Below are 26,259 nucleotides of genomic sequence, written 5' to 3'. Positions count from 1 at the left end.
AAAAGTAATATATGAGTATTTAAGGTAGAATGCACATCACAGACAGCTATTCAGGACTTTATCACAATTATACAAGTCTGTACTACTGCTTGTGTGGGTTCATTTTGAAGCTCTCGAGTATATAAACTTTTCACTGTCTTATTTTTGTGAAAATAGAAAATTCAATTTTTTGCCAAAGAGTTAAAACATGAAATGGCGGCAATTTTGAACTTCAAATATTGGTAAATTTAGGGTAATATGCTTCCCTAGTACTATGGTACAAAAATTTGCATGGTGTTTCAGTCTTTCACTTTGGAGGTGCATACTACCTTAAATCCTGCTATATTAAATAGAATTCTGACTACTTTGAAATTTCAAGTATTCCTTCTATTGTTGTGATCATCCTTACATGAATCGAAAGAGTTATCATATGGCAGAATCTAGTATGATGTAGCGTACATTCATTTCAAATTTGTTTCCACGAATGTATCTCAGTCACTTTACAAGCATGTAGCTGATGTTATTAATATTTATTCACACACAATAGGCAACTAGCGTAAATGTATTCATATAAGAAACTAATCTTTCAAGACACTGAATACAAGCTATAGATAATTTCTTCATGGCAAATTATAACATAAAATGAAGCTTTTCATTGCTCTTCATCTTACCTTTCATTGACAAATGGTGTTGACAGTTCAGCGATGAGTCTGAAATTGGCAAAGTATGGCAATGCTCCATATAGCTGAAAATAGACAGGTAGAAAAAAAGAGATACTTCTTTGAAAACCTGATGTTGCACACACAGGACACACTGATAGCTGACAGGAATGATTGTGACTGAATTCAGCATTGAATAGTGTACATGCTGAATTAACCTGTGATATTAAATATTTAATAGTCAGCCTAATTACACACTTCTGATCAATGCAGCAGCTATTCTTTAGTTTCTGTGAAACCTCATTTCATTTCTGTGAAATTTCATTAGAGTTGACATTGGGCCTCAGTGTGAAAGCTAATTTTTCAGGTGTCCTGTTTTGAGAACAAGAATCTAGATTTTCAGGTGTAGACTTTCCATATATTTGTGTCTGAAAGGAGGAATTTCATTATAATATAGTAATAAGTAATCACATATAGATTTCTCGAAACACATGTAGTAATGTGTTGACAATGAATTCTAACCATCCTAATAAGTTGGGGGTAAAAGGATAATTTATTGCAGTAGTATTACAAAATTCCTTGCAGTGGTATTACAAAATTCCTTGAAGATTGATTTGCCAATTACTGGCACTCCCCTTTCTACGCTTTGAATCAAAAAGAGATTTTTCATTGTTATACTGCATAAAATTGTTTGGGAATTCTAACGTTGAAAAAAAAAGGACTTAACAGAACATCTGAAAGTTCGAGAGAAGCTATAAATTGAATGACATCAAAAGTGTTGTTATTGTAATGATAATACCTGTAAGTTGGCCAAACACAAAGACACTGAGAATTTGGTGAAAATGGTTGTCATGATTGTCAGAATATCTATAATTCCACAATATGAGCTGATGCATTGCTATTCTCACATAAGTGCTAGTTGAAACATCTGTTGTTCAACCTTAATAAATATCAGTACGCACAGATGTACAGTGCAACATGCAGTTGCTTGTGGCGAGGTATACACAGCACAAGCCCCTGTGATCCAGCAAATATGATCTGCTGTGTGTTTTTTGGCTGATTTCTGGGAAGAATCACACTTTGTATGCATTGAGTTAACATTCCTTGTACCTCAGCCATGCATTTGAAAGTATTGATCTTGTGATTTGGCTATCTACTGAAAGCATGTCTTCAGTTGAAGTATATAAATTAGGATATATGCCAAGCACAGCATCAATTCTTTCATAAGTAGGCCAAGGTAGAACAAAGTATAAACTCCACACGAACAAAGTATATGTCATCTGAGAAATGGCCAAAAAACAAACAGATGCTCACTTTTGATGCAAAAAGGTTAAATAGTATGAATTTTGACATGAACTAGGCGGCATTGATGCCGATTTGTTGAATAAATTGTCCCTCCTTGAGAGTGAAAATAGTATCTGAACTCAGCGGTACATGTTTAGCAGCAAGTTAGTTTAATGACTTCCATTTTTCTGGGTCACAGGAGCTGCCTGCTGTGTACTTAACCACAAGTGGCTGTTGTACAGCGCATATACCAAGGTATTGACATTATGTTTAAAAGATACCATCACACATCTACAAGGACACTTCAACTTGCAAGAGTTAAATGCCAATATAATATAAACTAAAAAAATAATATATGCAAACTTATATCCCACTTCAGCATTACAATATGTACCATGTTAAATGAGGTAGGTTTATGCTTGAATTACAACAGACACTTGCCAAAGGACACATTCAATGACACAACCTTGTGCTATTATTAGCCACATATTATTATTTGACACGTCTGTAATAAAATTCAGTTTGTCATTGTAATTGTGCCTTTCTTGTCATTTCAGTTGTGATTGCACTTCTGACTTTCCCCAAAACAGAAAACCTACACTGTGTGAACCTTATTTACAAGACAGTATAATTTTCTACCACCTTATTGTTTTTTAAGGTAGAATGCGCCTTGGGGACAGATATTCAGAATCTCACACTGTTACAATATTCTTTTGGCTTACCACTTGTGGGAGCTCATTTTGAACCTTAAGGAATAAGAAAAGTTTTCACTGGCTTAGTTTCGTGAAAACCAGGAATTTTATTTTCCCCATAGAGATAACACAGGGATGGCAGCCTTTTTGCATTTCAAATATCAGTAAATATCAGGTAATCTGTTTTCCTGGTACCAAAATTATACATTGACCCTCAATTTTTATTATTGATTTTGAAAGGAAATGGTTGAAATTTTGCTTCAGAAATGTTTAAGCAAAAATGTATATTTTTAAATTTCCAGGCATGAACTACAAGGTACCTTAATGGACATGCTCGGCTTGTTTGAATAATATTGAAATGGGTCTAGTGAAGGTTATACTACATAACACTTGCTTGGGTATTGATCAACACATGAATAATCACGGTGTCCGTGGGTGTGACCTTAGTTACAGCTTTTATGCTAATCTCATTGACATTATTACACCTATCAGTTTTCAATTTACCCAGCTTTCAATATTAAGATCGAGATTTATTGAGCACTTTAATATACTGGGCAATTGACTGGTAATATTTCATAATGTCTAAACCATGGAAACAGTTATTGTGCAGACTCTGAAGAGTGACATCATTAATGACTAAGGAATGAATTTCTTGTACCTATCTGTATGTTTGACCATGCTGGTGTCAATACCTGCACACAGAGAGCAGTCTTTCTGGACTCAGAAATAATGTTATTTGGTTTTGAGCTAAAGACCTTAGTAAATAACTTTTCTCAAAAAGAAACTATCTGTCACAAAAGAATCAAAAATACTCAACCACAACCTCTTACTACTCAGCATTTTGAACACATTTCATCTTCCCCGTCACTGTTTTTAGGTGTAACTTTTAAACTGATCAGACTAGGATTAACCCTTTCACCCAAATTTCTCAGTGTAAAAATCCATCAAACGTACTGAAAACGATGAAGAAGTAGCAAAGTCTAATGACGCAAGGGCCTCACCCCTTTTTTCATATTTCGAGACATCTATGATGGATCCAGTCACTCTATTGAAAACAAGATGGTTGTACCGTACCACAGAACCAAAAGAATGGTAAATGGGGATGTACCAAGTCTGATTATAATACATGTATGTTTAACCCTTTGAGTGCTGTAATTTTTACCGCCAAAATTTACGTGCAACATTTTACCAACTTTTGTGAATTTTTCTGTAATTTTTCTTATAATTTTGGACCAAACGGACATCACATTTCATTGGTTACAGTTTTTATCAAAATTTTGGCAAAAATCTGAAAAAATTTGACTGGAATACATTTCATAAAGGCAACAAAAATTGACTTAGGCGGTCAAAGGGTTAACATGTTCACCCTATTTTTCTGTATACAATTACCATGGATAACAATGAAGTTGGGCTAAACCATGATGGGAAAGGGTTAACTCTATGTACAGCCCTGGTGAGAGAAGATCTAACCCCTTCACTCATACATAAATGAATATACTTTAAACCACTCTATGGATTTATACCACAGAGTTTAAGAACTAATGGGGAATCTACTTGGGTACTATACTTACCAATGTATATGTGTAAGCATAGACTGCAGCTAGATGGTGAAGAATGTAAAACAAAGCCTCTGATAGTGGAAAGTGGCACAGCATTATCATTAGATCTGAAACAGAAAATGACATAACCTTATCGTGAGATCTAAAATAGAAGCAAACTGGAGCAATTAAACATATCTCCAGTGCATTTGAAATGGCTATTAGTATGGTAAATTGATAACATCAGCATTTGAATGCACATTTGTCCTTGGCAAATATCCTTTACAGGACATATCCTGCAGTCTATGTCATGTTCAATACAGCAGCTGTATTTGAATTGCATGTGTTTTGAAAGAGCTACTCCTTTCATAGAAGAATACAGAGTTGACAAAGATCAACAGCAGAAGTCTGGACGAGTTTCTTCCTCTTCTAGAAAGTAGGATGCTTGAAATAACGATAATGGGTCGGCAAAGGGTTTTAGGCTGGTTTACAAACCTACACATGACAGAACATTAAGTGTTTTTACAAATATAAACCTGCATGTACTGGTATTATGCAAATCATATATCAAACTGACCTAGCAATAATTACATGCTACATATAATATACATGTCTGAGGAACAAGCTTGTCAGAGTTTTGGTTTCTTATGTACATGCTTCAGAATGGGACAGGTTCACAGATAAAAGGATGCATCTTCCTGTCTCATATTGAGGATGTCTTGTTTCTCACTGATCCTTACCTGCCAGAACATATCCTGCTGTGATTGCACAGTTATACTTTGGTAGTTTGCATTTACACCTGTATAAGTAAAAAAAATATGTAAATGATGACAGCGTGCTCATACATTGTTACAATCCATCAGTCTGGTCATGTCAATTAGCATTTGTGACTGTACTTAAAACCCTGAAATACTCTAGTTGAAAACCTGAAATACTCTACTTAAAGTCCTGAAATAGTCTACTTGAAACCCTGAAATAGAGAAATTTACTCTATAACTGTACAAATTTAGTTCACTATTTTGTTTTTTCAGACATTGTCATCCATATGTCATATATACTTCACACTGAACCTAAACCTGTTTGTTTAACAAAATACTGTAATTCTGTCAAGCATCCATCAAGGATACGTTTAAAGATAAACTTTGAACATTGTTTCAATCATTCCAGAGAGCTTTCAGAGTTTGTCTGAATAGTGACTGTGTTATGTACGATGACACACCATACATTGTAGATTCTGCAGGTAAAGGATTTTACTATATTGACAGGATGAAATTGCAAATTGCGATATGCAATGCAATCATTAACAAACTTGATCTCTGAGCAATTTGTAAGGGATTTCTCTATTGACAGTAGAAATTACAAATTGCAATATGCAATGCAAACATTAACAAACTTAACCCTTTTCCTGCCAGACAGTATCACTTCCCCATCAGCCAAGTCAGTATAAAAGTGGTATTGAGTCAATACATAATGTATTTTCACCCACTTGGCTTGGTCTGTTATAGCATCTTTAGTCCAAAAAAATCAAGTTTAATTACAGCATTTATGTTTTCAACAGCTGTCAAATGTACAGTATTATGTTAAAATACACCATATGGAATACGTTGTGTTTCATTAATTTTAACCATCTTGACCTGGTGGTGAAATACAGACTTAGCAGGAAAAGGGTTAAAAGTCGTAATGCATAGTGTTTGGTACATCAACCTGAAACAATAACCTATGACAGTTACAAAACCAAAAAGAGTACAAAGAACCATTCTACGAGACATGCAATACATTTTATACTTATAATGCAAAAATGAATTGATATAGATGCCTGGTACATAAAAGAAAATTTCGTGTCCCGTAATTTATGACCATGAGATAGTTTGCCACTCTTGAGGAGATACCAAAATTCCAATTTTGTACAATTTGCACAAGCACAGTAGTTAATAGCTTGGCTTTAACACAAAAATGTTTTGAAAGCCATTATACTTTTATTGAATTAATAAAACTTCATTTGTGTTCCTTATCAATGGAACATACATGATGATCTGTCATGATGGCTTCACATCTGAAAACATGCTGTCATTTATTGAGAATGGTTCATGCAAACACAACAGAAGTACTAACACTGGAAACCCACACTTCTATTAATTGTCAACACTATTAATAATTCACTGTGTAGAATTGTAAAAATGAAGTTATGCCATGAGAGTAACCAGAGATGGGTAATTTTATGGCTTCCTTTTTCATAAAATTGGAGGTTCACATACCAAATAGGGTTCTTTTGACTGTCTTCGTCATACAGCAATATGTAGACACACAGAGAGCTCACTATCAGGGAATGTAAAGTTGATATTGTCCTGCATAATGACAATAAAGACAGAAAGCAGAAGTGAAATTTACATGTGAAAGTTAGATGCATGTGCCCATCTGGTGTAAGATATTATATCATAGCAGTATATTGATGACGCAAATAAAGTAATCTGATTGGTTTCGATGTGAAAATAACTGTGCTATATTTGTGATATAGTACCGTTGGCACACGCACAAACTCTTATGTAGAGAAAATGTCCTTTTTTAACGTTTCAAGTTAGAATTTTAAATTGTGTTATGATACATCCTAATAGCAATGAACTACCCCAGCAATGGGTAAAACACGCTGTTTTGACAAGTTCACTCCATGTATGCACTCGCTATCGTTTATGGATGTACTGTATGTCGATCGTGCACTGGTCAAAATCTTGTGGTATACCGTTGCTCAGCCTGGTTTATTGCTTTAACATAACAATATTTTGCTGGAAATTCAGATATTTGTGTTTCTATATCAATTTCTGAGATTGAGAATACCAGCATGACATGCAATCAGCTGCAAATAAAACAGAGTACCTGGTATACACTAGGTTACCCATTAATCCATTGCAATGAGGAACAGTTTAACTACCCTTTATGATGAGTGATTTTAATTACTTCTATTACTTTTGTTGCATATGGATAAAAAAATTCTGTACTGGGAGTCGACTCCAGTGCAAGTACATTATTTGTACGTATATCCAGTGGTCACATCTGTTGGCTGGCTTGCTAATGCTGCATTGATTCTTTGTGATACCACTAATTCATTGGTCTGCTAGATCATGTACAGAGGTTCAATTCTAAAAATATTCTCTGAGACAGTCATACAGTTTTGTGTGCACTTTACAGTGTGATGACAAGGGAATTCAAAACCACACTTACGGCATGCAGACATTGGACAACACCCTTATAAAAACATCTACAGAAATTCTATTGAAATTGTTCAGAAAATTCTATATAGGTTCCATAGAATTTCTGTAGAATTTCTGAAGAAATTCTGTTGAACTTTTATAGAATTTAATGGAATTTTTGGCCTCTTTTTCCATAAAAATTCAACTTAATTTCTATAGATTTCTAGGGTCACTGTCCTGGATTACCTTGTATTCCAGTCAACCTGTTGCTCCTGTGTTAGTTTTCTGTAGCCGCTACAAATATACTCCGATATCATGGGACTTATAAAGTAGTAAAGACTGGCAGAAACACCAAACGTTGCCACTACCACTGGCAAATACTCTAAATCCATCTTGGACGACGTTAACCTATGGGAAAAATGAAACAACAGCATGTTCATCAGATTAAGCATAAAATAACTACCGGTAAAATAAAACATGTAAATAATATGAATTTAAAGTATTATGATTATAATAAATTAATTATTTACAAATTTTGAAAATATTTTCTAAGTTCACATGACCTTGACACAGCACAGTGAAAATTCGTGCTCATTTTTTGACATTAGCAAAAAAGGGAAATACACAGTGATACTGTAGTTTTGTTACATCAACTTGTTCAATGATTGAATTATTTAAGGTAGTCCACTTGGGATGAAGCCCTAACCCTTTGAGTGCTGTAATATTTCCCACCAAAATTTTACTGCAATATTTTACCAATTTTTATTAATTTTCTGTAATTTTTTTGATAATTTTGAACCAAATGGACATATTTCATTGGCTACAGTTTTTTATCAAAATTTAGGCAAAAATCGGAAAAAAATTCACTGGGGTATATTTTTTTAAAGGCGATAAAAGTTTACTTTGGCGCTCAAAGGGTTAATACCAAGGTACATTTTCCCTGCTATTTTGTTGTACATGTACATGTAAACACTGAATCATAGATCTGTCATCGCCACTTGCCACAAATTATTACAGATATTGTTACTTTGGGGGAATCTACAGATTTATTGATTTCCAACTCAAGACTCTTTGGCAAGAATGCATAATCTACAATAACATGCCGTAATAACACTGATTTTCACAATTGATAATAGGTCAACATAATTTAATTGAAACCTTCAAAACTATCAATTGTTCAGAACAGCTCATTCATTTTCAAACAGTCAGGGTCATCTCCAGGTTTGGTAACCCCCGTCTTAAGTTAAACATAGTGGTAATTTGAAATTCTGTCCCACAAGAAAAATCTGCCTCATTCTTGAGACAACCAACAATCTTGTCTAAAATGGCCTGACCTCTTAGATTTCTTGGGATCAGCCTTCCCTGTACTTGATAATTATCATGTTCCTCTTACTATTTCCTATTTCTTTCAGAACATTAAATCATCCATATTTTTTCAAGTCCACTTCTCCTTAAGTTGAAGTACTACGAATTACGTCAAAATTAAGTTGTGGTGTCATTTTCTTGAAACTTTGCACAAATATTCTTGGAAGTTGTGCAAGTGCAAAAATGAAATAAAAAATGGGGGTCACCATGCTTGTTTCCATGGAAATGGACGTTAAAATGGCGTCGTTAGAAATAATAAAAATGATATAATTCACTTAAACTAAAGAAAGCAATTATAAAACGCTTAGCAAATGAGTTAATTTTAATAAATACCAAGACTTAAGATCCATATCTATCGAATGTATAGTTTTCATGATGTTTGTGAAGAAATTTTAACATAAGTATCGATTACAAAATGACGATATCGAAATTATATCACTACATAATTTTCGAACTTTCTTCCTGTCGCTTTGAATGGTGTCATTTTGACCAAACTTGGCGAATAAACTCCTGACATAATACCATTTAGTTTACACTTTTAATAAAGGGTGTCACCACGCTACTTTTACAATATCTCCAGGTGAATGGGTAATTTGCGCCATATAAATGGGAGAGAAATGTTAATTTTTCGGTCATATTGAATAAAAACCAGCTTCCTAGGGGGTCAAAATATGACAAGGTTATAGTTCACATGTATTTCTAAGACACTGGGTCAAAAAATTAGGTAAAAACGCAATTTCAACAATGACAGGTGATGTTAAATACATGCGCTATAAAATAACCCATTTGCAGCAGGCTGGAGTTAAATCTGCGCAGAAACGTTCTGAAGCGTGTGCGCGTCCGAATTCGTCGCCCTTCTCCTTAACTATACATCTTGACTTCTTTCTGATACGAGAATGGGTTTGCTATGTATTTTGCTGCGAAAAAACTTTTTGTGTGTCTGTCAATTTCATGATGAAAGTAAGGAATGGAGTTTCATTTCCTCTCTACATTTTACCGAGATGATTCAGTGTTTGAAAAAATTAAACTGTGCATAGCAAACCAATCTAAAGCAATTCTGTTTTTCCCTTCTTCCTTGATATAAGTTTTGATCCAAACCATTAGATGCAATAGAAATTTCCCAGTACTTTATATTAACATACAACTTCAAGAACAAGAATACCTGCTGCTCTATACTGATTACATTTCCCTCACTTCTGTAATACATAGTTTTACACACACCAACAATGAACATAGATATGTCACATTGGTTTAAAAAAGGTCAGGAATATTCAGATTTGATAATTACTTTACCTTTCAATTTCAGTAATACCAGAATGACCAAACCTTCAGGGGCCCAAAACTAACCCATATGTAGTAAATACAGTGCATACAGAATGACGAAACCCAATCCTCCCTGGCCGGTGTTGATCTATCAAAAATGCAATTGCATGCTTGCATATATGAAACACTTTCTGGGTAACAGGTAACAGCTGGTTGGCATTTTGAATATATGTATAATCACACCATTTGAAATTATGGCATAATATTCTTCCCTAACAATGTCCACAATTCCAGTACTCATGATCTTTTCACAGCCATGGTACACATCTGATGCATCTGTAGTGTTTACTTTCACTTTATTTCATCTATATGCTGTAGCGTCACTTCTCTTTCGGGAGCTACTGATAATAAGATCTATGCCTCTCATACACATATAGTTTTTTCTATGTGCAATTGTAAGGGTAATGTTTCTGTTTTATGGGAGACAAGAGAGGATAAATCTCATTTTCCGTACATCAACAACACTAAAAGAATAATACTATGCTGAAATCAATTTTCTGATATTTATTAGTTGAACGGAGGGCTGTCAGCATCAAAACTGAAGATATTACATCTTGCTCATGTCAGATTTTATGAATGATGCCCTGTACTCTGCCAAGCAAAAATACAATAGTTTGTCAAAATCAAGAGATAATATACACCTTTTCAGCAACTAAGAGATTTTATCAGTGGGCTATATGGACTCCATCGCCGCATCATATTTGGTAAAAACATCTTGTTTAATTGGTCAAAAGTGAACCCAAACAGAGAGAGAAATGGAGTGAAAAGGCACATTGCTGAGTCTTATATTAGTTTCACAAATATCTTCGATAGCTGTATAGATGATAATAAATTCTGATTTAACTCTGAAAGTAAATATCATATTTTGGCAAGAGCATTGGATGAAAATCAACCAACGACTATTTTTTGGATCTAGAATTCACGTTATACAAGAATTCAATATGGCAATCTTCCAGTGCCTTGTCCACACACGTTTCTGTTTGAATATCTGATATAAAATTAAAGACAAGATAATAGCACAAAAAGAGGTCTATCATAATACCATAGTAACATAAATAAATTAATAAATCTGGGAAATATGATTATGTTATAGTGTATTGATCTGCAACCTGTTTTAGGCATTTCATGACCTATCTCTAGAACATCTGTATTTGTGTTTTTGATTGACAGTGTTTATGTTAATTTTGTGGTGGCAATATAACTGATTGCCCCAGAGCAACCTGGCATGCATAAGCTTTATATATATATATATATATATATATATATATATATATATATATATTATATTATATATATATATATATATATATATACACCAAGGATCCAACACAACAGATATTCACATTCAACTACTACTGTTGAGCTCTACAGACCTGACAGAAAGTAATACTTGCATCCTGATGAAAAATTTAAAAAAAGGGCAATCAAAGGATAAATGTGTATCCTTTGCTGATTATACAGAGAGTAAAATGTTTTTGTAAATATTTACAAGAAATCAGGAAATTTACAAGATGTCTGTATAACTGTATTATAAACATAACTTAATTTTGATTTTGTGCTCAACATTTACAGACAACAATTTTTTCAATATATCGTTTGATCTCGAGCCCCTACAGTGCCTTTCTTTCCAGGTATCATGTACCGTCATTACGAGTCATGAGGTAATAGGATACGGCTGCACTGACATCAAAGAGCATCTTGATTGACAGACTCCATGAAGATTATAGCAGTTCACTACAGTAACATTCAGCATTGGTAATTTTCTAGTCTTTGTTTGCATGTAGATTTTGGTCCACTGTTTTCACAAGACTGACTGACTGGCCAAAAATGTTTCACGACTGCGTGTTTTTGCCATGACGAAATTGATATTGAGCCTGTTTTCTTCAAATGACAAAACTGATGAGCCAAAAATTTAACATACAAATTCTAGTGTTTATTTGGTATCATCAATTTTTTAAAAACTCTGTTATATTTATTTAAATTTCAGGCATAATATGGTCTATTTTGACATCAAGCCCACTGTGCTATAGTTTCCTATAAAGACCATTCACAGGAAGTAAAAATTTTTGACAACAAAACACAAGATGGATTTGTATAAGCTGCATCTATAAGCTAATGTAAAAACGTTTAGCACTTCGTGATAACATCTGTGTTTTGTAGACACACATGTCCTGAACATTCATGAGCACTACTATGAGTCATCTTCAGCTGGTTTACATAATGTTGGAGTCTTGACGCCATAATGTTTCAACATATCCCATTGATAATTTGATTATTATAATCTGCTTGTGTCTAATTTTCTTCAATCAGAGTGACAATATATCCCCTTAACCGACCGCTCCTCTCTGTGCCAGTCATAGGGTCCCATAACAAAGACAATGAAATGCTTTGTTCATTCTAACGGTCATGCTCACTGCATTTCAATATTTTCTGCTTACGGTCTCATTGACTCATTTGTAATTTACGATGACTGCATCCCATACTTTCAACTGTCTGCATCGCGAATCAAAATTTACATGCATACATGAACAGAATAATTCTCTTGATATCCGAAGTCTGGGAAAAAAAATTTCAAACAATGAAGTGCTGAATTTTTTTTCAAATATTTAAAACACATATACACATGTATACACAGAATATGAAAGATGGTATAGAAAATAATTAGTAAATAACAAACTAAATATGGATACAATTAATTTGCCAGTTTTTATAGGTATAGAGAAATGTACACGCACATACATACATATGTATAGTACATAGACACACATACACATAAATATATTTATAAAGAGGTTTGAAATACATGGTACAACACACAAAGAGGTAGCATGGTGCTACACACACAGAAGTACAAGTAGAGAGGTATGTGAGACAGAGAAGTAGGTAAGATATGATGCATAAAGCTGAGTTTAATGCATACCAAAGACCACTAGGGAGCATATTATAATTTGTGAAGGTAATTGACCATAAAGTTATTAATATTATCAATATGGTATTTTTCATTTCATGAGAATGTAACAGACCGAGATATGATTTTGATGACAATCATGGCCCCAGTGGGGAGACTGCAGCGATGTATTGACTTGGTTTACCTGTTGGCATTTATTGCTCTGCAAAAGAATATGCAGATGACAGAAAACAATTCTTTCTATAGTTTAGAGTTATTGACTACAATAACTCATGCTATTACATGTCTGCAGCTGTAACCTATGGAGTTTAATCTGACAGTCAATTTCTGTATCAATTCATGGACATAGGGTCAACTTTTCATATAAAGTTTGATTGTAAAAGGCACTGTAACAATTAGGATATTTGCAAAATACGGTGATTTATGTCCTTGTACATTGTACGCTTTGGTATTGTCCTCCATGCTTCAGACAATGCCTCCGCTGTATGATTTACTCAGAAATAAATCCCTCTACTTTGTGAATAACTCTATATTATTAAAATGTTTGTACTCTGTGCAAATGGTATCCATATTATTGAAAATAAAAATAGCAGAATTTGTAATGATTTTTACAACAATTTTTGAATTTCTGCAAATCTTGGAAAGTCAGCTCTCTTTAATATGTGTTACATGTGAATTTTCTGGTGTTAAGCTACTGTGTTCAGTAAGTGGCGTCAATTTAGCTCAGAGTGCTGAACAACATATACTTATTCAAATATAACTAAAGAATAATTGCTTCATGTAAATTCCCTCCAACTGTTTTATGGCCAACATTTTCCCTTACACACAGTGGTCTAATCAGGCACTAAAGCACCATGCATCAGTAAGGATGCAACAACAAGGTTGCTTGAGGTCTATATCACCTCAGTTATCAGGGTATTGATATTCAATATGGTTAGTTCTTAGAAAAATTGCTGTTTTCAAACCTGTAATCCTCTTATTCTTGTGTTCAAACTTAGAAGCATGTAAACGTGACAGCAATACTGTTTTGATTCCCAAACTTAGGCAGTACAACATACAGCAATCTACAAGTCTGTATCAATCTCCCTTATGATAATTAGCTTCATACGACCAAAAGCACCTGTGTTTTACACAGCACCAACAATATTGATACATGGGTATAGCATAATTGCTCATTAACCTATCAAGTCTGCAGAAGGCAAGAACTGATTTTCAAAAGTGGTACCCTCTTTCATGGCCCATCCACTGCCTGATCAATCACACAGAATATCTGCCACCAAGGGACTAGTACTCAAGATTGGGGGGGGGGGGGGGGGGGTTATATATAGTATGATCATGGGTATTTCCATACCACTCTTGCAGATACAGGTATATGACATGATATGTTAATGTAATGAAAGCTAACAGTTCGCTGTACTTTATTTATGTTTTTAAGAAGGTTTCCAGACTCATTCAACAAATATGAGCTATGTCCATTGTGTGATTATTTATGGCACTACCTCACTTTGTGCATCAATGTGATTAACTAGGAGCCTTTATATTTATTCAATCTTAATAGTTGACTTTCTGACATTTTTTTTTCTCCAGTGGTATATTATCTATACAAATACAGTCACATCACAAAAGGCACTAAACATTTATGACATTTAAAAGGGATGATGCTAGATATGTAGCCCGAGGATTTTGCTATTTTTGTTCACAGCAACTGTTATTTTGTTTCAAACATTTGACACAAGCATGTTAGGATCAGTCCACAACTTTAGTTGACCTGATAAACCATCATGACCAGAAACCTTGTGACATTGGTCATTGCAGGTAGTACTTTGAAAAGGTGAGACACTGCATCAGCAAGTGAACATTTTACGAAGCAAGGACATGGTATCAGAATAAATCTACTCTCCGATTTTGTATGCTCAAGTTTTAGCATAAAACCTGTATGGTTGCCTTTACATGTAATTAGTACTGTAACAATAAGTAACTATATATATGTAGCTTCATCTACAAAAGCAAAGGCACTTCAACAGCATAATGTATACTACAACAGTATGATGTATCCATGCTACAACAGCATGATGTATGATGTATACTATACTACAACAGCATAATTTATCCCACACTACAATAGCATGATGTATCCTATATTATATCATAACAGTACATTGATTGGTCGAGACGAGAAAAAGAACCGTGGTATATTGGTGCTATACCACGGCTGGCATATGCGCGAGCTCTAAGCTTGAGCAAAAATCCGTGTTGGACATTCCACTCCAGAATTTCAATATACTGTAGTCATAGCAGTTATGATACAATAGCAATAAATCACAGCCAGCGGCTGTATACCACTCGATTTTGACCAGTTCACTCCATATATGCATTCGCTATCGCTTGTGCATATATGTCGGGAACTGGTCAAATCTTGCGGTATAACGCCGCTGGGTGTGCTTTATTGCTTAACTATAACAGCATGATGTATCCTATGCTCCATTACAAAATACGAAAGTAGAATTTTACTGAGTAGCAGTTCTATACAAATGAAAATTTCAAATTCTCTATCTGAAAAAAGAATTACCTTTTTTAAATATTATGTCAAATGTCCTACTTCTGTCCTGTAATAGTGCAATGTTTTGAATACACATCGTCAGTTATATATTGGTAAATTAAAACTTTTAAATGACTACTATATTATAGCTTTGTCAATACCAGTGAATTTTGTGACATCATACCCTCAGAATAATTGTAATTGATACTGTATCCTATTATCAGTATCCAGCATTGTCGCCATTGATGTTTTCCACATAATTTAATGGCTTGGCCAAAACTATAAAACAATTGCAAGGATGTGTTTCCTCCCAGCCCATAATGAACTCAAGCAAACTTTGCACTCCATAATATACTGGGCTTTGCCTCTTACGCTATGGAGCGCAAAGTTTGCTTTCGTCATAGGCCGGGAGGGGTACATGCTTAAATAAAGCACTCTAGACAATGACATTATGCCATTACATAGTACCATGCATTGAACGTATATCACAATTATTGTATCACAGGAATATTGCATTTGCCACAATAGCACTGTGGTTATTGGCTAACATCTACAGGTATACCTCACAAGTTATTTACATACAATGCATGATTGTAATTATGATAAACAGATCAGCCTTATTTGACCTTCATTCCAAATTCCACTGTGATTTGTGACAGAGATTACTCTTAATGATCATCACTGAAAATAACCACAAGATAAGATTGCAAAAGACATTTCAACTTTGAAACAAATTTAACCTTCCATTTTAGGGAAAAAGTTTTTCAGGGAAGTTAAGTTTTTCCAGAAAAAGTCAATGATGTTCCATCACTAAATGACAATGAAACAGTGTACCTTTTTTAACATTTGGTTTACACAAGTAAGCCATGACTGATGATGTGCCGTACATTGCTGACAAACGACCATGTCAGCTTTTTGTATTTGAAGGACACATTAATTGAGCAATGTCATTAAACTTGTACTGGTTATCCATTGTCACATATTACATCACCTGTATGGTGCTGAAAAGTGCATAGATCCTGTGTGGAGAGACCATTCACTTTAACCCTCAATCTATCAATGTTCTGGACACTTAACTTTGCAGTGCCACCAACCCTAACGCCCAGACAGGCGCATCTATCTAACAACCTAATCAAGTAGAGCAAATTCAACGTCTGCAAGCACAGGAATTTGTTTACAATCTATAAATTATGTGATATTGACATTGGCATGTACATGGTATATCAATTACTGATATGATATTTATCTACACATTATTGGACTACAGCAACTGATGGTGTATGATTGATAGCAACAGCATCTGGAGAGCTTTGTGTGTTAATGTACTTTAGAGTCAATGAGAATCATCTATTGGCTTTTCAAACAATCATTGATCAGAATTATTTTAAATGAACACCCTAAATAAACATACTTTTGATATTAAAGCTCAGCTGAATTGTTGTTTATCTTATCCAATATTTTGCAGTTTGAAGGGTCCACATTTCTAAAAAGTCAGTAACATCGACATTTTTCATCAAGGTTGGTATTACAAGCACTATCAATACCAAACTAGAAAATTTCTGGTGATTTTGTACGTAAAATGTTTTATAATTTTCACTAGCATGTAAGAAGCACATAAAATATTGTTATTAATCATATTTCATGTTTAAGTCATGTATGTGATAAAATCTGTTAGTAGTTATTAAATCATTTTGATCTATAATGACTAAGAAACAGTCGCTTTACATTTACAGATATTTTATGATGGTTTTCAGATACAACAGACTCTGTTGTATTTGTAAAACTTGAAAATATACAGACTCAATCATTTTGAGTGATAAGATCATCAAATTATTCATTTTTTAAGTACTGTGCACCAATCTTGTACTATTGTCCTATTTTTGACAATAACGGGGGAAAGTGTCAAATTATTTGTGCTTCACATCGATATCTTCTGTACATTATGAAACAGATAAGATGGTCATAAAGGGTCTGGATTTTTAACATGACAGAGCATGGCTATTTGTTTTTCAGTTTCATGAATGAGACTGCATTTGTGCGACGTCACTTTCTTCAAATCATGACTCACAACATTGACTATTCGTATCAGACACTGCTCACATTTGACAAGTATCTTCTACTTCCATTAGCATATATATAAACACCTGTTTTTTTAAACTCAAGGTTGTTTTGTCCTCAGGTAAACATACTTTACGCCTTTTCTGACAGAAAATCGAACTTTACATCCATGTCAAAAGCACTTGAGGACAATTATGAACAGATGTTGGGACAGATCCAGTTCTCATAGAATTAATTTATTATGCCTGTGCATTGTGAATTCTCATTGTAAATGGCACTAAAAATATCATAATTTTTTCTGAACATCACTAGGATTCTTTGGACACTACTGTGTGGTGCCAACTCTCACTAGCAGCCCATTTTCCATGATTTTGCTACTAAGACTTGATTTTCTGTTGTTATCAAAACGTGAGAATTTTCAACAGCCTAGTATCAGAAAAGCAAATACGTCAAATGTATGTTTAAAATATGTGGGAGATTAAATCATAGTACAAGTCCCAAGTTTTCTTTCCAGCACAATTGACATTCAAATTTGGTAATTTTGCTGCAGTTTCATGTACGAGTACATTGGAGAAAAAGACACACATATGAAAAAATCACAGCTTAACATGCAACATCTGTACATCATTCTACATAGAGTGACTGGCCCTATCCCACTATCCATGGATCAATTTAATTGGACCATTGGAAGAATTATAAAAGAACTGGCCTGGAGGACTATCTGGGTTCATTTGAGATCAAGCATTACACATGTCAGGCTGTTTTCCACATTCATGTAATTCTTTGTATTGATCGAGAACAAACTGAATGTCTCTAGCCCAGACACTGAAGTGAAAGTCCTTCACTTACGGACCTAAACTGATGCTAGTAACAATGCACAGCTAAATCACAAACATGACCAGTCATACCATGGTAGAAGCTAAACTATTCTGTATGCCCAATTGAACAATAGATATAATGCTAAACTGATTTTACAAGCTCTATATTCCTTTTCCACATGAATCGAACAGGTCCTTAATAAAGAAATACAATATGGTGTCTGACTCATATGGTAGACATTTCAAAGAGTTAGAAATGGGTCGGAGGTGATTATGAGTACCAGCTAGGATCCTCTGTACCATTAGAGACAGTCTCAGACTGTCTCATAAGTTCAAAAAGCGAAATTCGTTCATTTGTGGGGAGAGGGGGTTTGACCTCCATTCAATTAATGAACTTCACTTTCGCACTTTTATTTTATGATTACAAGTTCTCTTTACATTGTGTGTAAAAATAAAGAAAAACTGAACACTTGTCCAAACAAATTTTGCTGTAACTGTTTCAAACTCGATTTGTGTCATGCTATGGCTAGAACTCAAATTTGATTGATTACTGTAACGCGGTCAAGGGATACTACATTGTCCTCTCAGGCAGACATCAACATTTCACTCTTTTGAATTTTTGTTTAAGGGGAGGGGGAGGGGATTTTGATGTAAACGAACGAATTTTGTTTCTTGAACTTATCCGACAATCTGAGACGGTCCCATATTTAAAGGAAACAAAACATCAATGATTTCAAAGTGTATCTTTCATGAGCTTCATAACTGAAGCGACACATCTGTAAATCTCTGTTGTTGACCTTTTGTTGAAAGCATAGGCTGGGAAGCAACTTGTGTATGTTTACCAATAAAGTCTCCATCAATCCCCATGAATAGACAACGAGGTCGATAACCTGCCACCGGTTCAGTGTACTGCCTAGGAATGTGCCAACTTCAAGGTCAAACTTATAAAGCCATATAGGCATTTAGTAAGACTATCATTTACATAATTTATTGTAAGACCCGAGCTGAGATTTTTTGACAGGGTACAAGTACCCACTAATCAAATCTGGTTCATCAACCACTTATACCGTTGAATAACTGGAGTAATAAATTGAAAAAAAGTATGCTTTTTTTATCTGTTTGTCTAATAATAACTAACATGATAGCTCTCCTGCATGGTTTATTAATATCTGACCTTCCATCTTGCTAATATCCTCCAAAAGAATACATGACAAATAAAACAAATAAATAACAAACAATGACAGAGATGGTAAAATGTTAAAATAGTTTTAGATTTTTGTTAATATTTTTACATGCTAGAATTAAAATTTACTACACAGTGCTTTAACTAATGCACAGGTTTCTTTGCAAAAAGTAGCCTTATTCTGATAGTCTTGGTGTCAATCTGTGTTACTAAGACTTTCCAAGAGATTGAGGATCAGGAAAAAAGGCAATGGGATCAAGTTAACATAAAAGGTGTGCTTAGATATCTCTGTCGAAAACGTCGTTTGCACTGACAAAGTGTGAACTCAGGGTTTAAACTGCAAACATTTTACAATGACAAAAATGCTGTCTACTACACTGTATTCATACCCACAATAATTTAAACTCATTACCCTAGGCAACTTTAATAAAATTCTTTGTTTGCCACCCACAGATGGGTAGGTTTTCACACAAAATGATGAAAAACAAACACAGTGTTTGAGGTATTACAAATCAAAAATAGCAATTTCCTTTACCCCATCCAAAAAAAATAAGAAATACATTGAGACATAGTGTATGTATTTACATTGTGTTTTATTTCTGCATTTGTTTGTTTTTTCACCTGGTGGGAGGGATGGTTTGAGGGAAATTCAAGGACGGCAAACAAAGAATTTTATTTACTTTTAGTATACTGAATTTCAAACAGCCTTACTAATTAAAAAAGTAAAGTATAACATCAATCATCTTATCCCTTTTGTAGGAATCTCCACATTGCCCTAGATAGTGAACAATGGGTCCCAGTGAACAATGGCTCATTGGATGAGTGTTGAGTCTTGAAGTATCATATCACTCAGACACCTATCTGTCTGTAGAATACAAAGGTCAATGTTCCTGAAGGTCAAAAAACTTTCCTTCGCTTTGCCATTACATCATCATCTCTGTTGTGCATAGAAATTCATCTGGCATGTTTAACATAAACAGACTATATTGATGAACAAGCTTTCCTTTCCATTTTTTTTTCATAACAATCAGCATTGATCAGTGAAATACCACACCGACTGTTCTTTAATAAAAGCCTACCTTGTATATCATGATAATTGATTTATCCTTTTATTGGCTGCTTGCAGCAATTTCCAATGTATTTGTTTCAAATTTTGTCATCAACTTTAGGGGTTATTTCATAAACTGAGCATGTTTCCACAGTAACATAGCGCATTTTGAATTTGATAGAAAATTATAATTATTGCCTTCATGTGTGAATGCATGTCAAAAGACATTGTACTTAGTGTTACTGTGCAGCAGACCATAAAATTCTACATGTGGCAGATGAAATCTTTTTTGAAACCTTTCATTGATGAAAACAGTTATCCACACCTACATTATGCAACTTAGCAGATTATAAACAATGAATTACGTTTACAGTATAAAATAACATGAGACAATTAGATATAACATAAACGTAAATTTGTTCTGTCATTCTGCTTTGATGGTTTAATTACACAAACCAAACTGTTCTTTAAATTAACCATGATGGCTATTTTAAATATTACAGTGCAGAGTAAAGGTATGGAATGACTAATGCTTGTCTGTGCCATGAGTTCACGTACAGTGAGTAGATACCTCATAAATGCAGTATACTGAGACAACATCCAACAATACAACAATTGTGGAGAGTCACAATGTGCCATTTGTACTCGCACAAAGTAAAAAGTGCGACCGTTAACTTGCCATACCAAATATTTCCTCGTTTTCTGGTGCTATTGCCCCTATCTCACAGTATATCCTGCACTGAAATATTGGTGTTTACATCGAGGAGGCACATTAGCATACAATAGCTGAGTGGGCCTTGAAGTGACTGAGACCCCAATGAATGTACTGGAAGCTGTATGCATCGCTCTGAACATAGGACAAAGATTTAGGGAAGCATACACGCATATGCCCTGTGAAACTAATTTTGAATCAGAAAATAACATAGCATCACTAAAAATAATTTGCATCACACCGCACTTTTGTAGAGTATATAGCACATACTTTCTAATATGCCGAATTTACCAAATATTGCTACAGTCTACAGCCTGGGCTTGCGCTTGTCGCCTGCAGGTCAATTAAACGAAAATCAACTAGAACGTAGTTATCATCTAGGATACCTCAATGTGTACAATATTTTCATCGAAAGTGATCTTCTACACTTCCCATCCTTCACTTTGCAGTTTTCTGTATATTAATAGCTCACCTCCGATATCTGTTAAACGGGATGAAACGTCATACAGACAAAGCGTGTTTACGTCACTGTCACTGCACTGCCACTACTGGTCGGTCGATGGTCGTTCACGTCTTCTCCCTGTCCTCAGGATAGCCACCAAACTTTAAGCAGTCAGCAAAATTATGAAAACACTTTCCTCCCTTTCTCAGTTTGAAATATAAGCGATGGACTACAGGTTACTTTCCATAAAAAATAACTCGATACGGATGCCGTTTTTGTCAAATGTAGGATAAACGACCACCAGGGCGTACAGAGCCAGCTGTGCGAATCAACCTCCGCCGTGTGTGCCGCGCTGTCAACAAAACTACTCCTAGTTTGGACCCTCTAAGCTACTGTTTTATGAATCAGAACCATTTTGCTCTAAATAATATGCTAGGATGTACGACAATAAAAAGCACAATTCGATAATTTTGACATTAAAAATGTGTTTGTAGAAAGTGCACGATGCCATCAACATTTCATAATGATTTGATTTCGAAATCTCAAAATCTTTGTGGAGGACTATTTTTGAGCCTTGAGGGGTCTTTGGGGTTAAAGGTCATAACATGGCGACATTCAGTGGCGAAGCGCAAGGGTTTCCTGTGAATTTTATTCTGTATACTGCTTTATTCGTGTCTTTTTTGCTTGCTTTACGGCTATACATATTGATGAAAAATGTAGGCAAATGCAAGATTCCTGAAGGCGGTCGAAAAGAGGCAATTAAAACCATGCTGATCATTGGCTCAGGTAAACAACCTTCGAAATCTTTCAGCTGCACGCCGTTTCACACAAACCATTCACGGCGTAAAGGTTGTACGTGTGTATGGCTTCACTAGACCATGCAAAATAAACCCCTTGAACCGTACACTCTGTTCCTTAATCGATACTGCAGTTATGCGGCATGATATCATCGTATAATTATAATGCTCGTCTATCCAGTAGCACAAGATAAACAGTGTCAAGCGTGGCATAGGGATACTGCGGATCCGTAGCCCTACCACTCCCTTTGCTGGTTATGTTCCACTCCCCAAACATAACCAGCAAAGGGAGTGGTAGGGCTACGGATCCGCAGCAAGGCATAGGGATACTACTAGTATTACCAAAAAACAGTAATCCTACAATGTGATCCTTACATTTTTGATTTGTTGTACAGAAAAATGTGATCCCACTTAATCGTTTAGCTGTAATAATTGCAGCCCTTTACTGGCCCAATCCAAGCTTTTGAGAATGGCCAATAGGGCCTAAATTACAACATTTACTGCAGCTAACATCAAGTTATAAATGTTGCGTCAGATGATAATTTATTGGGGGGGGGGAATGATGCTCTATTTTGAGTTTTTTTGATGATATTCATTTTAATATGATTCTTTAGTGTTGTGTCTTAGTATTGTGTAAGTATTGTTTTTGATGACTAACAGACAAATTTAAACAATAAATACCTTCATTAAGGAATGGGGTCAAATGAATGAATGAATGGATGAATAAATGAATGAATGAATGAATAACTACAGGCCTTCCTATGCATATTTTATCGACACATTTTTGGACTTGCAATCTGGCAATATGTCATTTTCAATGCTGCCACCCAAGATATGGGAAAAGTCACAACACAAATGTGAAGGCACAAACCACAGGTTTTGGTGGTGTATATTATTGCTTTATTCCTGGGCATGAACAATACCGTAGTACCAAGTATTTTCCTTTCAACACACCCTGTGTTGATGCATTATATGAAGTTATAATAGAAAAATAAATTCAATTCTGAATATTAAGTCGATTGTCACCAGTATTGTTGCGTGGCACACAATCTGCTAGCTATGTTCACAAACTGAACACTTGAAAACGATTAGATCTAAGAACTACATATATGCTAAAAAAATTGTCCAACGTTTGCATTGATATACTGAATATACCAAATCTATCATCGTCGTTATTTCATTGTTTCTGTATCCCATTCAGGTGGTCACACCTCTGAGATGTTGCGGCTGGCTAGTGGACTTTCTGAAATGTATTCACCCAGGACGTATGTCATCGCAGACACTGATGTAATGAGTGAAGAGAAAGTGAAACGCTTTGAAACCGAGAGGAAAAATCAGCAGGGTAAACAGGTATTAGTCCATGCTTATATCCATAAGTCACAAGTGAATGCATACTCAATAAGTGAGCCCAAAGCAAGCAGGTGTAAGGTAAACAAGCAAGATACTCGAACTCTGTGTGACAATTACAATATAACAATGAAATAATGTGTATAGAGTAGTCTAGCTGCCATTCAGTGGCCTTGCATCGCTGGGATGTACACTTCATCATATAGACAGAGGACAGCTGTGTTGTTCCAGAAAAGACAACAAGCAAAACACGGTATCCAAGAAATGATGTAGATGCGATAATTAGCTGCATTATCCTCTTCTTTCTCGCTCTTCCATCTTTTCCCTCCCTCCCTTCCATACTTCCTCTCTTTATTGCTTCTTTGTTTTTCAAGAAAATTTTCAGAAAGATGGCCACTGCATCATTCCATGCAATGCAGTGAATTATTCACACAAATTTATTTAAGATTTGCCTCAGAAAGTTTATCCTCCTAATTTGCTGCATACATAGGATGTAGACTTTTCCATATCCTCATGTTCACCTTGCTGCTCCTATCTGGACAATGTTCAGCAAGAGTTGGCCAGCTATATACGCAGACTGTCTCAGCACGGCTATGCTGAGCATTGCGTACTAGTGGTGTTTCTGTGAAGAGCCGTAAGCCGTGAAATTGTTTCCAGCCAGGGTTCCCTAGACATTTTACTAGGGTTCCCCTTGGTATATCGATACAATCAGATTAGGGGATCGGGCTCACAAATCATTTACCAGTGTTCCCAATCTTAGCAAAAACACGGTCATATAAAAACCAAATGATAGACCACATAGTGTAGACAACAAAGGTATGTGAGGGAGCTTAAATTTTAGATGATGTAATTAGTTTGCTTACCATTGGAGGACTACAGTGAATGTCAATGAGTAAAATGCATCGGCTACTCCCTCAGCAGGATTATTAGGCTACTGAAATAACCTCCACAGAGATCAAGAAAGCCTTTATTTTGGTATCCTTGGTTCATTTAAGGGATAGTTGAAAAAACAGAAAGAAAAAGCAACCAACCAACTCCTCAAGGCTAAGCATATCTGAGTTGTAGTACATTTAAGATTTGGACACCTAGTGTGTCATTGGTTGCTTGCATTGCCATGGCAAACCACCTTCAAGTATATAACTGATATTTTGCTTGTCCTTTTTATCCCAGTATACAATTTCAAGAATACCGAGAAGTCGTGAAGTCCACCAGTCCTGGATCACAACAGTGTTTTCCACATTGAAAGCCACATTGTATGCATTCCCGATGGTCTTCAAATCATCACCTGATCTGGTGGGTAACTAGTTCAAGTTAATCTATAGATTACTGTAATCTCTACCCTGAAGTAGTCAAAAGATCAGTGAATCACCATGTTTGATCAGGTTCATCTATACAGATCTCTATCTTCTTATCCTTCCCCTTAGATTCTTTGCAACGGCCCCGGAACATGCATACCATTGTGTGCTGCAGCATTAACTATGACTGTAAGTTACTGTATGCATATATTTCTGTATCTATGTGTATGTGTATACTAGTATATGTGTCTATTTGTCAACAAATAATTGTATGACACTGAATCACAATCACTTATACCTGCTTCATCAGCAAATGACATAGGCCACAGTACTTGCAAAGTGCATGTCCAAAGCATTGGAATTCAGTCTTTTTGTATGAGATGTTTCATCACAACTGAATCTGCCATGATATGACAACTTCATTACGTGCACAACATGATATGGCATCCATCCGAAAAGTAAATAAGACAGTAAGATTTTGCATGGACATGAACTGCATTGTACATTTTTCATTAAAACTAGTTGGCATGACAACTGAAGTGACCATCAATACAATTGACCCGCACGCATAGTTAAACGTCGGTTATCCATGAATTTGATAAATGTTGTCATTGTTCTGGAGTTCATGTGAAATCAAGCAGCCACAAGGAAGTGTCTTTGAACACAATGACAGAATGTATAGAAGTCACAGAATTGAACGTTTTGTCACTCTTCATTCACAGTTTCTAGGCCTGAAGAAAGTCTTCCTCATTTACGTGGAAAGCTTCTGCCGGGTTGACACACTGTCGCTTTCAGGCAAGATAATGTATCACTTTGCGGACAAAATGTTTGTTCAGTGGCCTGAACTACATGAGGCGTATCCAAAAACGACATACATGGGAAGAATAGTCTGAGACATCAGTGCTCTGGGATTCCTTCCCATGACCTTTGACCTCTATTACACAAGCAACTCTCTCCTCCAAGGAAATGTTGTCAACGATTCAGAATTATTTGATGGTATGTCTGCAATATTGAATGTATATTTTCACAAAGAAATACTTGTATATAGAAAATTTTTGAACAGAAATAAAAGTACAAAGACAATTAA

The 26,259-nt window shown here is 35.2% G+C and overlaps 2 protein-coding genes across 2 annotated transcripts in view; one reads left to right on the top strand and one right to left on the bottom strand.

Annotated features, from left to right (window-relative positions):
* Window positions 1-22,099, bottom strand: part of LOC139138893 (TLC domain-containing protein 4-B-like) — a 29,619-nt gene extending 7,520 nt beyond the window's left edge. Inside the window, exons 1-6 of the mRNA XM_070707471.1 lie at window positions 21,764-22,099; window positions 7,584-7,745; window positions 6,408-6,497; window positions 4,893-4,951; window positions 4,186-4,280; window positions 651-724 (exon numbers count right to left, since the gene is read on the bottom strand). Of these exons, the coding sequence (XP_070563572.1) occupies window positions 651-724; window positions 4,186-4,280; window positions 4,893-4,951; window positions 6,408-6,497; window positions 7,584-7,729 (464 nt within the window). The 5' untranslated portion in view covers window positions 7,730-7,745; window positions 21,764-22,099. The remainder of the gene's footprint in view (window positions 1-650; window positions 725-4,185; window positions 4,281-4,892; window positions 4,952-6,407; window positions 6,498-7,583; window positions 7,746-21,763) is intronic.
* A 227-nt stretch (window positions 22,100-22,326) lies between these two features.
* Window positions 22,327-26,259, top strand: LOC139138891 (UDP-N-acetylglucosamine transferase subunit ALG14-like). The gene is made up of 5 exons (XM_070707470.1): window positions 22,327-22,519; window positions 23,732-23,880; window positions 25,048-25,170; window positions 25,302-25,361; window positions 25,895-26,259. Exons 1-5 carry the CDS (start codon window positions 22,339-22,341, stop codon window positions 26,063-26,065), a joined length of 684 nt encoding a protein of 227 aa, XP_070563571.1. The 5' UTR covers window positions 22,327-22,338; the 3' UTR covers window positions 26,066-26,259.

The sequence above is a fragment of the Ptychodera flava genome, chromosome 8, assembly GCF_041260155.1.
Source record: "Ptychodera flava strain L36383 chromosome 8, AS_Pfla_20210202, whole genome shotgun sequence".
NCBI classification, from domain to species: Eukaryota; Metazoa; Hemichordata; class Enteropneusta; family Ptychoderidae; genus Ptychodera; species Ptychodera flava.
Note: the sequence above shows the minus strand (reverse complement) of the source record. Positions and strands in the feature narration are given on the sequence as shown.